Source organism: Siphateles boraxobius, unplaced genomic scaffold (assembly GCF_051911475.1).
Source record: "Siphateles boraxobius isolate OS27281-9 unplaced genomic scaffold, OSU_SipBor_1 5, whole genome shotgun sequence".
Classification (NCBI taxonomy): domain Eukaryota; kingdom Metazoa; phylum Chordata; class Actinopteri; order Cypriniformes; family Leuciscidae; genus Siphateles; species Siphateles boraxobius.
In genome coordinates, this window is record NW_027509141.1 from 3,516,561 (window position 1) to 3,530,259 (window position 13,699).

The following is a 13,699-nucleotide window of genomic DNA, read 5'->3' on the forward strand; positions in this document are numbered from 1 at the left end:
GAACTAAGTGAGGTGTAAAAGTAACATGTTTTTGACTTGGTTATTTGCTTATGCAACACAACACAGCTTGTAACAGGGTCAGTTTTAACTCTCTGACTTCTATTATAAAGTTATTCTATATCTGTTAAGTCAGAAGAGAACCGAACTACAAAACACACCCTATACGTTTCTATCAATAAAAGTTGACAGGCAGATTTGTAGTATTCTGTGTTTGTGAAAGAAAAGTCTATTATAGTCAGACAGAGAACAACATGAAAAGAAAACAGAATTGTAGGAAATTATCACACATAGTAACAGCGAATTCAAAGTATAATTAATAATCTATTGTGTATAAGTAATATTTCCAGTACTCAAATCTGATTGATAAAGCAAGCAGCATCGCATTAGTCCTGATATAACAGTTCATTAATTCACCAACGGATTGGTTCGTTAGCTCTGATTCATTCAGGAACCAAACATGTGACTGTCTTTATGAATGAGTCATTGATTCATTCACTCAACCAATTTGTTGGATGCTCTCAAAACATTCTCATTTCTCACAGTTGGTTGTGTATTTATTGCAGTTCGGAGTCTGATTTAGACATTCACAAACTGATGTGACTCTCTGTGTGTGTTTATGGCAGGAGATGGCAAGTACACTGGCACAGAAACACCTGCGTGGCATCATACTGAATGTAAGTGTCAGGTTTTTGCAGCTCTGATCTGCAGGTAATGGCATCAGATTCACTTTTCCACTCATTTTCTGCTATTAGTTGTACAGAAAACAGATCCAAATGTGATGGTGTAAATCACTGGAGATATCACTAGTGACAAATCCAGCAAACAGCAGTTGGTTGATTGATTTTATTTCATTAATTTCATTTGATTGAGCGTTTTGAATTGATGAGCATCTTTTGATGGGATACAGATCAGATCTTCATTCTTCGAAAGACCACAGAACGTCCTCCTAGTAGATGTGTGTGTAGGATGAACAGTTGATAGTGGTTTAGAAACAGTGTGATAATGAGAGTGTTGTTTAGGAAACACCTGTGTGTGTAACAGCATTGACAACCTGTTTCCCAGCACATCATCCGTGGGAATCGGCCCGTCAAAGCTGAAATGGCACATCAGCTTTACGTGCTGCAAGTTCTGACCTTCAACCTTCTGGAGGAACGCATGATGACCAAAATGGACCCCAATGACCAGGCGAGTTTTATGTCTGAAAATGATTCACACGTCATTAAGTTTAATTGAGTATGGCAATCCGTTTTAGCTTAAATTGTACCGAGCATTATTCGTCGTAATTGCATTTACTAGTAAGAATTAAATTAGAGAGCTCTACAAATTATTTTTTACTAGTCATATGTCTCCATTGACTTCCATTAATTTTTAATTATGGAGCTCTGCAATTAAATTGTTACTAGTTAGAATTAAAATTAGAGAGCTTGCCATAACTGAGAGAACATGTATGATTGAAGTGAATTGGTGTTAAATGGCATCTAATGTGCATGACGGATGCCTGAGTCTTTATGTGAAAGTATTCAGTATTCATGCATATTATGAAAATATTACAGATAAGCATATAAACTCAGGTCTTGATGTACCCATATATGTACCAATCATCTGCTTTAATTCATTTTCATGTTTAATGACATTTGGCCATTGATGTATGTTTTACAGTAAGATTTATATCTGAATTCATATGCAAGATCATATGCAAGTCCACATGTCATACAAATAAGACTAACATGTCAAGAGCTGAAGTTCAACCACAACATTTTGTGATGCTGTGTGCGAATGTTTGTTAGAACTATGATTTTGCGAAACAATAAACATTTGAACATTGGTAACAATTGAACATGAATGACTTTAGAAAATCCCTTATATAAACTTTAAAATTCACTCATATCTACTGTTTGGCCAGCATACTCATGGCATGAAAAGCAAAACATTACTGATTTGTTTTCAGCGTTTTCCAAGATACTTATTTTATAACCTTCACACTGCTTGAATTATGTATGCTTGAATTCTTCAGACACAGAGAGATATCATATTTGAACTCCGAAGAATCGCATTTGAAGGAGACAGTGATCCGGGCGGCACGGAGAAGAGAAAAACCATCTACACTAAAGACTACAAGATGCTGGGCTTCAGCGTGAGTGACGTTTGCTCTTTCTGTTGTCATTTAAAAGATGCTATTTAATCACAAGAGATAATTACATTTCCTTTCCAAAACAGATGCTGATCTGTGTGATCTAATAGTTGAATTATGATCAGTGATAGTGATGTGTGTGATGTGATTATTTAATGATGGATGATGTGATAGTGATGTGTGATGTGATTGTTTAATGATCAATGATAGTGATATGTGGATGTGTGTGTAATGTGATGTTTTAATGGTGATCAGTGATAGTGATGTGTTGAAGTGTGTGTGATGTGATTATTTAACGATGGATCAGTGAAAGTGATGTGTTGAAGTTTTTTATTTATTTATTTATTTATTTATTTTTTATTGCATTAACATCAATAACATAACATGAACAAAAACAAAAAAAACATAAAAATGCCAAGGTTAAAGATACTCAAATATACAATACAAAAATTGAATGATGCAAAACGTCTCGGTTACGTATGTAACCCTAGTTCCCTGATAGGGAACGAGACGCTGCGTCAAACGCTGCGGGAACGCCCCTGCGTTGTGCGTCATGAAGCACGTATGGAATCAGCCCAATGGAGAGATGAAACGTCATAGGCGGGTGACGTCATCGACCAGGAAACTATAAAGCACCCCAAAAACACAAGCGCATTAGCTTCTGATAGGCTTGAAGGAAGCGCTAACGGGAGTGCCGGGAGTATGGCGGAGCGACGCAGCGTCTCGTTCCCTATCAGGGAACTAGGGTTACATACGTAACCGAGACGTTCCCTTTCAAGGGAACTTCGAGCTGCGTCAAACGCTGCGGGAACGCGAATACCCACGTCGCCATAGGACCAAATGACCGTCATGTGAGACTAGCGCACAGAGGACGAGAGCACCTGTGCCCCAGGGGTAGAGCTTAAGTCTAGGTCATAGAACTTAATAAAAGTATGCGGTGAAGACCATCCAGCCGCATCACAAACATCACTCAGGGAAACCCCCGACAAAAGAGCTTTAGAAGCAGCCATACTCCTGGTAGAGTGAGCTCGGACAACCAAAGGTGAAGGCTGGCCAGCCGACTCATAAGCAAGTGAGATAGCCTCAACCACCCACTTGCTCATTCTCTGTTTAGACGCCGGACACCCTTTCCTGGGTGGCCCGAAACATACAAAAAGTTGTTCTGATTTCCTCCACAGGGCAGCTCTGTGGACATAAGCGTCTAATGCCCTAACAGGGCAGAGTGAATTAAGTTTCTCCTGGTCCGATGACATAAATGGAGGAGGACAGAAAGCCTGCAGAACCGTAGGTCTAACAATATTAGTAGGAACCTTAGGAACGTAACCTGGTCTAGGATGCAGAAAAGCTTTAACCATGCCAGGTGCAAATTCCAGGCACGAGGGTGAAACCGACAGAGCCTGCAAATCTCCGATTCTTTTTAGTGAAGAGATAGCAAGCAAAAAGATAGTCTTAAAAGTGAGAAACTTCTCGGGAACTTCTTCGATAGGTTCAAAAGGAGCTAGGGAAAGACCTTCTAATACAATGGCCAGATCCCAAGTCGGCACCCTCGTACGAACTGCTGGCCTCAGCCTCAAAGTGCCACGGAGGAAACGAGTTATAAGCGGGTGTCTCCCAAGAGAAACTCCACTGAAAGGGACGTGGTAAGCAGCTAGTGCCGCCACATACACCTTTAGTGTGGAGGGGGATAACCCTGTGGAGAAGCGCTCCTGCAGGAATTCCAGCACTGCACCCACTGGGCAGTTAACTGGGTCCTGCAGGTGTTCTCCACACCAAGAAGTGAAAAGTTTCCACTTCAAGGCATAAAGCTTCCTCGTGGATGGAGCTCTGGAGTTAAGAACGGTCTCAACAACCTCGGTTGAGAGACCGGAGTCTATGAGCTGGGCCCCCTCAGAGGCCAAGCCCACAGTTTCCACAATTCTGGGCGGGGGTGAAGTATCGTGCCCCCCGCCTGGGAGAGTAGATCCCTCCTGACCGGGAGCTCCAAAGGAGAACCGTCCAGGAGAGAAATCAGGTCCGCAAACCATACTCGGGCCGGCCAGAACGGGGCTACTAGTAGTAGACTGACCCCGTCCCGGCGGACCCTCTCCAGAACTCCTGGTAACAGAGCAATCGGGGGAAAGGCGTACAGACGTGACCTCGGCCACGGCTGCACCATAGCATCCAACCCCAGGGGGGCTGGAAGAGTGATGGAGAACCACCGATGACAATGAGTGGTCTCCTTGGAAGCGAATAGGTCCACCTCGGCGCGACCGAAACTCAACCAAAGGAGCTCCACCACCTCGGGGTGGAGTCTCCATTCCCCTGGCCTCGGCCCCTGCCTCGACAGGGAGTCTGCTACCACATTCAAATACCCAGGGAGATACATTGCTCTCAGAGATAGTAGCTTCCCTTGGGACCACAGGAGGATCTGACGGGCCAACTTGTAAAGCCGGCGAGACCGCAGGCCCCCCTGATGATTTATATAAGAGACCACCGACGTGTTGTCTGATTGAACTAACACATGATGGCCTCTCAGGTCTGTTAGGAAGTGTTTCAGAGCCTGAAACACAGCCAACATCTCTAGACAATTTATGTGCCACGAAAGATGATGATCCTGCCACAGACCTTGGGCTGGGCGACCACTCATGACCGCCCCCCACCCTGTGAGGGAAGCATCCGTCGTTAGCGTTATGCGACGACAAAGAGCCCCCAGCACAGGACCTTTGGATAGGAACCAAGTTTCTCTCCACATGACCAGAGCACGAAGGCAGCGCCGCGTGACTTTGAACGTGCGGAGCGGATTTCCCCTCGGGGAGAATCCCTTGGTCCTGAGCCACCACTGTAGCGATCTCATGTACAACAGGCCGCATGGTATAACGTTGGACGCTGCTGCCATCAGACCCAACAGTCTCTGAAACTGCTTGACAGTGAGTAGCTGGCCTAGCTTCACTTGTTTCACAGCTGAGAGAATCGAAGCGATGCGGGTCGGAGAGAGTCGCGCCCGCATCGATACCGAATCCCAAACGACACCCAGAAAAGTGGTCTTCTGGGAAGGAGATAATACACTTTTCTTTGCGTTCAGCCTCAACCCCAACTTTCTGATATGAGCGAGGACGACATCTCGATGCCGAACCGCCATCTGCTCGGTCTGAGCTAAAATCAACCAATCGTCGATGTAATTGAGAATACGAATGCCCTGAAGCCTCGGAGGCACTAGTGCTGCATCCATGCATTTCATGAAAGTGCGGGGAGATAAAGCTAGGCCAAACGGAAGAACCCTGCACTGGTACGCCTCACCCCCGAAGGCGAACCTCAGGAACTTCCTGTGTTGTGGAAGGATGGACACATGGAAGTATGCGTCCTTCAGATCTATCGTGACAAACCAGTCCTCGGACCTGATTTGAGACACGATCTGCTTGATAGTGAGCATCTTGAATTTTAGCTTCCCTACCGAGCGATTCAATATGCGCAGGTCTAAAATTGGACGCAACCCCCCATCCTTCTCTGGAACGATGAAATATCGGCTGTAATAACCTGACTCCAAACTGGGAGGAGGAACCCGTTCTATAGCCTCTTTTGAAGGAGCGTTTTCACCTCTTGTTCCAATACCAGAGCCTGCTCGGGGCCCACCACTGTGTGCAGAACCCCTCTGAATTTTGGTGGACGACACCTGAACTGGATAGCATAACCCTTTTCTACTGTCTGCAGGACCCAATGAGATATTTTTGGAAGGCTTTTCCACTCTGCCAGAAATTCTACTAAGGGTACCAGCCTCTCGAGACTGGCCTCTGGTGTAACTTGAGCAGCAGACGCAGCGCCCTGTAACGGCGCACCGGCAGGGAACAACTGGTCTGACCGCTCTGAGACCCTCCTCAGAGGGAGCGAGCGTCCCTCGGGAAAGCGCTCGCTGGGATCGTCTGTGCCCCGGCATAAAGGCGGGGTTGGCAGAACGAGCCCCTGAGGGCACCGAGGAGGAATGGGCACCGTAAAAAGAGGTGAACACCTTTCCGCCTCGGTGGGGACCACCCTCAGCATCCTGAACGGCTTGGCGTCAGGACTTCTTCTTAGCCGAAGCCTTCTTAGCCAATATAACTGTCCTCAGATCAGTTCTACTGGGAGAAGGCTTCGGCTGAGAGTGTCGCGGCTGAGCCCACTGTCCAGCAGGGGGAGCACGAGACGCGACACTCTGCCTCTGCTGCGCTCTATGTGATGAGCTCGAAGACGGCCGGGGCTGCTCCCGCCCAGCAGCCCCAGGGACATGAACTTTAAGGGGAAGAAACTTTTTAAAAGCTGCAGTTTGTTTCTTTTCTTCTTGGAATTTATCGATAACTGAATTCACAGCATCACCAAACAACCCCATGGGAGAAAGAGGAGCATCTAAAAGAAAAGCTTTTTCTCTCTCTTTAATATTAGTCTGATTTAACCACAAATGTCTTTCTGCGGCCACCAGAGCTGCCATAGAACGACCCATTAATTTGGCCGATTCTCTGGTGGCACGCAGGGATAAATCAGCAGCCTGACGCAGTTCGCGAACTACGTCAGTACTGACCTCCTCACTCTCACTCATGTCCCTTAGCAGATCAGCCTGGTATGCCTGCAAGATTGACATAGTATGCAGACATGACACAGCCTGACCTGCTGCCGAACATGCTTTACCCACCAAAGCCGAAGTGTTTCTTAAAGGCTTGGTGGGTAATGCCGGTGCCTTAAAAGATGATGCTGCTTCGGGGGAGAGATGGCTCGCAAGCGTCTCTTCCACACGAGGCAAAGCACCATAACCATGAGCCTTGGCTCCCATAATATTAGCGTATGTTGAAGTCTGGGGACTAAACACTCTATATGACACCGGTTTTCTCCATGATTTCGACACCTCGGTGTGGAGATCATGGAAAAACGGCAGGCACCGGCGTGGAGGCTGCACACGTGACGGCAAAAATCTCTCATCCAACTTTGATTTAGAAACAGACTCCTGTCTAGTCACTGGCCATTCAATATTAAGTTTTTCAACAGCTCTTGTTAACACCTCCATAAGCTCATCACTCTCAGGAGTGTGGGGTGGCGAATCCTCCACATCTCCCTCAACACTAACAACATCAAGTTCCTCAGAACTGGATAGCTGCAGCAATGGTGCCTCAGCCCGAGCGGAAGAAACCGCAGCGCGTGCTTCCGAACCCGGGACTGAGGCACTGGATCTCACAGGTGAAGGGAGAGATAAGGCAGAGCCCGTCTCAAACCCCGCTGTGAGATCCATCTGCGATCCCCACGATAAGCGCCTCCGCTCTGCCTCGGCAGAAGCGGGACCCGAACCGCGGGGAGCGCGCACCGAACCGCTCTCCTCAAAGAGCGATCGGCGGGAGCGGAGCGTCCTTAACGGCAAACGCTCGCAATGCTCACAGTCTGCTCCCTCGAGAGCAAACTGGGCATGCTGAACTCTCCAAACAAACAACACAAAGATCATGTGTATCCCCGCTCGTTAAATAACGCGAGCAGGGAGGAACACACTTTTTAAACTGCTGTTCGTCCGCCATAATCTCTCAATATATATATATATATATAGGGATAAATTGTTTGTGTGGTGCAGGGTATGTAAGACAGACAATATCACACAGGGACAGATTCACATGTAGCGCGACTGAAAGCACAGAAGCTAATGCGCTTGTGTTTTTGGGGTGCTTTATAGTTTCCTGGTCGATGACGTCACCCGCCTATGACGTTTCATCTCTCCATTGGGCTGATTCCATACGTGCTTCATGACGCACAACGCAGGGGCGTTCCCGCAGCGTTTGACGCAGCTCGAAGTTCCCTTGAAAGGGAACTAAATAGACCAAACAAACAATAAAAGACTTTGACATTTCACAAAATCTGAAAAGTATTCAACAAATACATGGTTTTAACAGCTTTTTTGTTTGTACTATCCTTAATGGAAGCCATATAATTTTCTAATTCTTTCAATAGTACAGAAAAAAAAGGTTTCTGATTAGTAAATTTACACCGATGAATATGAAACTTAACAAAAATAATCAAAAGATTAATAATATACGCTTCCTTTTCCATACTCTTTTAATATTGTAAAAAACCAAATATTACATGTTCGTATAGCAAAAGAAAATTACATCCCTGTTTGTTATTTATAAATTTAGAAACTTCCCACCACAACCTTTTGGTGTATTGACAGTGCCAAAAAATATGAGGTACAGTTTCTGGTTGCAAAAAACAAAATGAACAATTTACATCTATGTCTTTGTTAAATTTGGATAGAAAATGCTTAGCAGGGTAAAATTTATGCAGTATCTTAAATGAAATTTCCTTGACCTTATTTGTAATAATATATTTATTAGGTAACAACCAGACCTTATTCCAATTAATATTTCCAATAAACCTTGACCAATAGGAAATCACATATGGTTTACTGACTAGCTCTTTTTGAAAAAAGGAACGTATAGCCTTATTATTTTTGCTTGTCGAAAAACAAACTTTACCACAAATCGTATCAGCTAGATGCAAGAAAGACATACGTTTAGAGTATGAAATACCTCTACATAAAGAGACAACACCCGAAGAAATAGCACCAATCTTTAGGGGAAACAGGGAAGTTGAAGTATGAAAGAAACTCATCATAAGTCATTAAATACCCCTGATAATTCAACAACTGTCCAACCACAAAAATGCCCTCATCAAACCAAGTTTTCAAAAATATACTCTTATGTTTGTACAAAATATTACCATTATTCCAGATGTAATAATGATGTGGAGAAAAATTGTGCTTGTAAATTAACTTCCAAGCCAAAACTGCTTGCCTATGAAAAGCTGACAGTTTAACTGGAAGTTTCTCGATTTTGTAATCACACATAAGCAAAAATGGAAGACCACCAAGTTTGTCAAAAACCGATTTAGAAATTATATTCCACACAGAATCAGTGTTTTTTAGAAAATATTTCAACCAGTTAATTTTGAAAGTATTATTTAAAATAGAAAAATCTAAATAATCAAGCCCACCATTTTTATATGAATTAACAATTACAGATTTTCTAATATAGTGTATACGATTTTTCCACAGAAAATTCAGCATAATTTGATCGATTATCTTATTTATTTTATTATCCGAATGTATTGAGGAAGCTACATAAGTAAGCCTAGAAATACCTTCCGCTTTAGCCAGCAGAACACGCCCTTTGAGAGACAAGTCCCTCTGCAACCAAATATTAAACCTATTCTTTACTTTTCTAATCACCGGGTCGAAATTTTGTGAGATTCTCTCCTGCTCATTTTTAGTAATAACCAAACCCAAATAAGTCGGTGCATCCTTTACAGGGATATTACAAATAGTTCTGGAATGGCAACTCTTTAAAGCAAATAGTTCACATTTTTGTAAATTAAGGCAAAGACCTGAGGCACTGGAAAAAATTTCAATGATCTTGACAGCTGACTGAATTTGATCAACATTTTTCAGGAAAAGAGCCGTGTCATCAGCCAACTGACTTATCATAACACTTCTCTCTTCAACTTGAATTCCTTTTAAATTGGATGATTTAATAAAGTGACAAAACACCTGAGCAACAATAAGAAAAAGGTAAACAGAAACTGGGCAGCCTTGCCTAACTCCTCTTTCCAAATCAAATCTTTGAGTAGTGCCATTATTTAATTTCACAGAACTATTTCCCCCTGCATAAAGAGTTTTCATGGCATTACAGAAATAAGCCCCAAACCCAAAGTGTTCTAGACAGAAGAAAATAAAAGGATGCTCAACAGAATCAAAGGCTTTTAGAAAGTCTAAAAAAAGTATAAAGCTATCATCTTTTATAAGGTCAGAATAATCAATAAGATCAAAAATAAGTCTAATATTGTTACATATGTGACGGTTTCTCATAAACCCAGATTGATTTTCATCAATAATGGAATCTAATACTAATTTGAATCTTTGGGCAAATATCTGAGCAAATATTTTATAGTCATTATTTAACAGACTAATGGGCCTCCAATTATCAATAAGCAACAAATCTTTCTTGGGTTTAGGAATCAAACAAATTATACCTTGCGTCATAGTTGTAGGAAGCTGTGAGCACTGTAAGCTTTCAGAGTATACTTCAAAAAGAAACGGGGCAAGAATCTCAGAAAACTGCTTATAGAACTCTGCAGTAAATCCATCATTACCGGGTGATTTATTACATTTTAAACGTTCAACAGCTTGCTTAATTTCCGTAATAGATATTGGAAAATCACATAATTGTTCGTCCTCCTCAGTAATTGTTTTAACATTCTTAAGCTGTTTACAAAAATAAGTCATATTATGCTCACTGAATTTAGAAGTATATAATTTAGAGTAATAATCATAGCAAAATCTAGAAATTGTGTCAACATTATCTGTAATAGAGCCATTAATATTCATTTTAGAAACAGAATTTAGTTTAGCCCTCGACTTTTCAAGATTAAAAAAATAAGCAGACATCTGCTCTCCATGCTCTAACCATTTTTGCCTTGATCGAACAAAAGCATCTTGTGCTCGCATTTTGTACATATTATCAAGCTCATTTTGCAGCTCTGTTAGACGCAGTCTCTGTCCTTCTACCAGGTCCCCCGCAGAGATGTTAGAAATAGCTAAGATTTCACCAACAACTTTCTCTTCCATAAGACGTTGTGATTTAACTAAAATGCTACTAGACTTCCTCAAATATTTTCCAATTTCAAATTTTAATAATTCCCAATTATGACTGAACAACCCTTCCTTTTTAGCTTTAATCCAATAGTAATTAATGAGTTTTTCCAATTCCTGTTTAACTGCATTTAATTTAAGCAAAGAACTATTCATTTTCCAGTATGAATTATACTTGTTACAATTTTTGTTTGGAGAAACATTAATTGTGATTAATATGGCCTTATGATCAGTTAATGGAGTTGGCAAAACATTAACCAAAATATTGTTCCCATCAAAATGGTTAGAGACAAGCCAAAAATCGATCCTAGAACGTCTACTGCCATCCTTGTTACTCCAAGTATACACAATATCATCAACATTTTTCTCTCTCCATATATCAATCAGATGAAATCTATCCATAAACAATTTCAAATTTGTATTTAAATTTGAAGGTCGTCTTGGAGGCCACCTATCTATTGACTCATTTAAAACAACATTGAAATCACCCCCTATAATTAAATAAGAATCAGGAAATTTGGATAACCAATGTGTAAGTCTTTCCTCCAACAAACATAATAACTGGTCATTATCAGCTTTACAGTTATATCCATAGATATTAATTACTATAAAAATTACACTAAAACATTTTAGAATTAAGCATATAAAGTGGCCATTTTCATCACTATCCGAATGCAAAACCTCACCTCTGAAGTTATTTTTCAAGCAAGAAACCCCTGCTGAGTGTTCTGTTCCATGAGACAGCCAAATATCACTAACCCTTTGTGATCTCCAAAAACTAACATCAGAAAGTGATGTGTTGAAGTGTGTGTAATGTGATGTTTTAATGGTGATCAGTGATAGTGATGTGTTGAAGTGTGTGTAATGTGATGTTTTAATGGTGATCAGTGATAGTGATGTGTTGAAGTGTGTGTAATGTGATGTTTTAATGGTGATCAGTGATAGTGATGTGTGGATCTGTGTAATGTGATGTTTTAATGGTGATCAGTGATAGTGATGTGTTGAAGTGTGTGTAATGTGATGTTTTAATGGTAATCAGTGATAGTGATGTGTTGAAGTGTGTATTGTGATGTTTTAATGGTGATCAGTGATAGTGACGTGTTGAAGTGTGTGTAATGTGGTGTTTTAATGATGATCAGTGATAGTGATGTGTGGATGTGTGTAATGTGGTGTTTTAATGATGATCAGTGATAGTGATGTGTTGAAGTGTGTAATGTGATGTTTTAATGGTGATCAGTGATAGTGATGTGTTGAAGTGTGTGTAATGTGATGTTTTAATGGTGATCAGTGATAGTGATGTGTTGAAGTGTGTGTAATGTGGTGTTTTAATGATGATCAGTGATAGTGATGTGTGGATGTGTGTAACGTGATGTTTTAATGGTGATCAGTGATAGTGATGTGTTGAAGTGTGTGTAATGTGGTGTTTTAATGATGATCAGTGATAGTGATGTGTGGATGTGTGTAACGTGATGTTTTAATGATGATCAGTGATAGTGATGTGTTGAAGTGTGTAATGTGATGTTTTAATGGTGATCAGTGATAGTGATGTGTTGAAGTGTGTGTAATGTGATGTTTTAATGGTGATCAGTGATAGTGATGTGTTGAAGTGTGTGTAATGTGATGTTTTAATGATGGATCAGTGATAGTGATGTGTTGAAGTGTGTGTAATGTGATGTTTTAATGCTGATCAGTGATAGTGATGTGCTGTTGTGTGTGTGTTTTGTTTTGTGCACAGAATCCAATGAATCCTGCCATAGATTTCACTCAGACGCCACCAGGAATGCTGGCGCTCGACAACATGCTGTACCTCGCCAAACTACACCAGGACACGTATATCAGAGTAAGAGCTCACATTCATTACCATTACCTCTTCTTATGTATTTTCTCAAGCACTGTGTGCTGAAATATTATTGTATAATATTTGTCAGATAGCTTTTGTAGTGAAATAAAGCCAGAGCTGGTAGCTGAGTATTTAGTTACCAGTATCAAATGAACCCAAGTAAAATTATCAATGCGCCAAAGCATGTTTGAATAGAGCCAGAGTTACAAAAACAGAAAGACGGAAATAAAAATCGCTGTGAAAAAGGATGAATATTAATCTTTGCGCTTGCATTGATCACGAGAGTATAACACTAAACTGGATCAACAGGGCTGTCACATTGTGAGGTGTTGTGATGATATTTTTTCTCATTTTGTGAGAGTGCAGACTGTGGAACATGTTGGAAACCCAAAAACAAGCATGAGTCCCAAACCAGGCACAGTAAGCAATCCAAGAGTTAAATCAAAACCACAAGACTAAACAGAAATGGAGAGAACAGACATTAGATTAAATTTTTTTTTAATTACAAACTGACACAATGTCTAAATGTAGGAAAGCAAGAATCTTGTTTGTGAGCTCAAACTCAGGGGATTGATCCCTCTTAAGGCGGGCGTACACTGCGATTTTCATCCGATTTTGAGCCGAATTCTGACTCGTGCGACTCTTTTTTCGGGTCGGGGCGATTTTCAGCGTTGTCGTGTGTCGTTTGTCGTGCAGTGGACAGGGAACGGGCCAATCAATTTGGGGGCTAACTTGTTGGAAACGGAACGGAGCGGAATGTTCTTGGTAGAAAGCCACACTTTTTGACCCATCACGTATACGGGAGGATTTGACCGGTGGTGATCGGCCTTACCCTTAGTGCGCGCCCCCACCTGGAGCAGAGTCTCACATGCTCTGGTCCATGTGTGGTGGCACCTGTGGACGAAGGCGTGAGCAGAGGGGACCGCGACTTCGGACTCCAAACTAGGCAAAATTGGTGGCTGGTATCCTCAACTACATTCAAACGGAGAGAGGCCTTATTATGACACTGGTAAAGAGTTATGTGCGTACTCAACCATAGACAGTTGTTGGCTCAAGGATGAAGGATTCTTGGATGCCAAACATCGCAACATTCTCTCCA

General features: G+C 41.8%; 1 protein-coding gene across 4 annotated transcripts in view; it reads left to right on the forward strand.

The window, feature by feature from the left end:
* elmo2 (engulfment and cell motility 2) overlaps positions 1-13,699 on the forward strand; it is a 62,583-nt gene that overhangs the window by 29,495 nt on the left and 19,389 nt on the right. For all 4 annotated transcript variants that reach the window (XR_013195029.1, XM_077204518.1, XM_077204519.1 and 1 more), the window contains exons 10-13: positions 624-674; positions 1,063-1,185; positions 2,015-2,134; positions 12,496-12,600. Coding sequence is in view for 3 of the 4 variants with exons in the window: in XM_077204518.1 (XP_077060633.1) it covers positions 624-674; positions 1,063-1,185; positions 2,015-2,134; positions 12,496-12,600 (399 nt within the window). In the remaining variant the exon portion in view is untranslated. The remainder of the gene's footprint in view (positions 1-623; positions 675-1,062; positions 1,186-2,014; positions 2,135-12,495; positions 12,601-13,699) is intronic.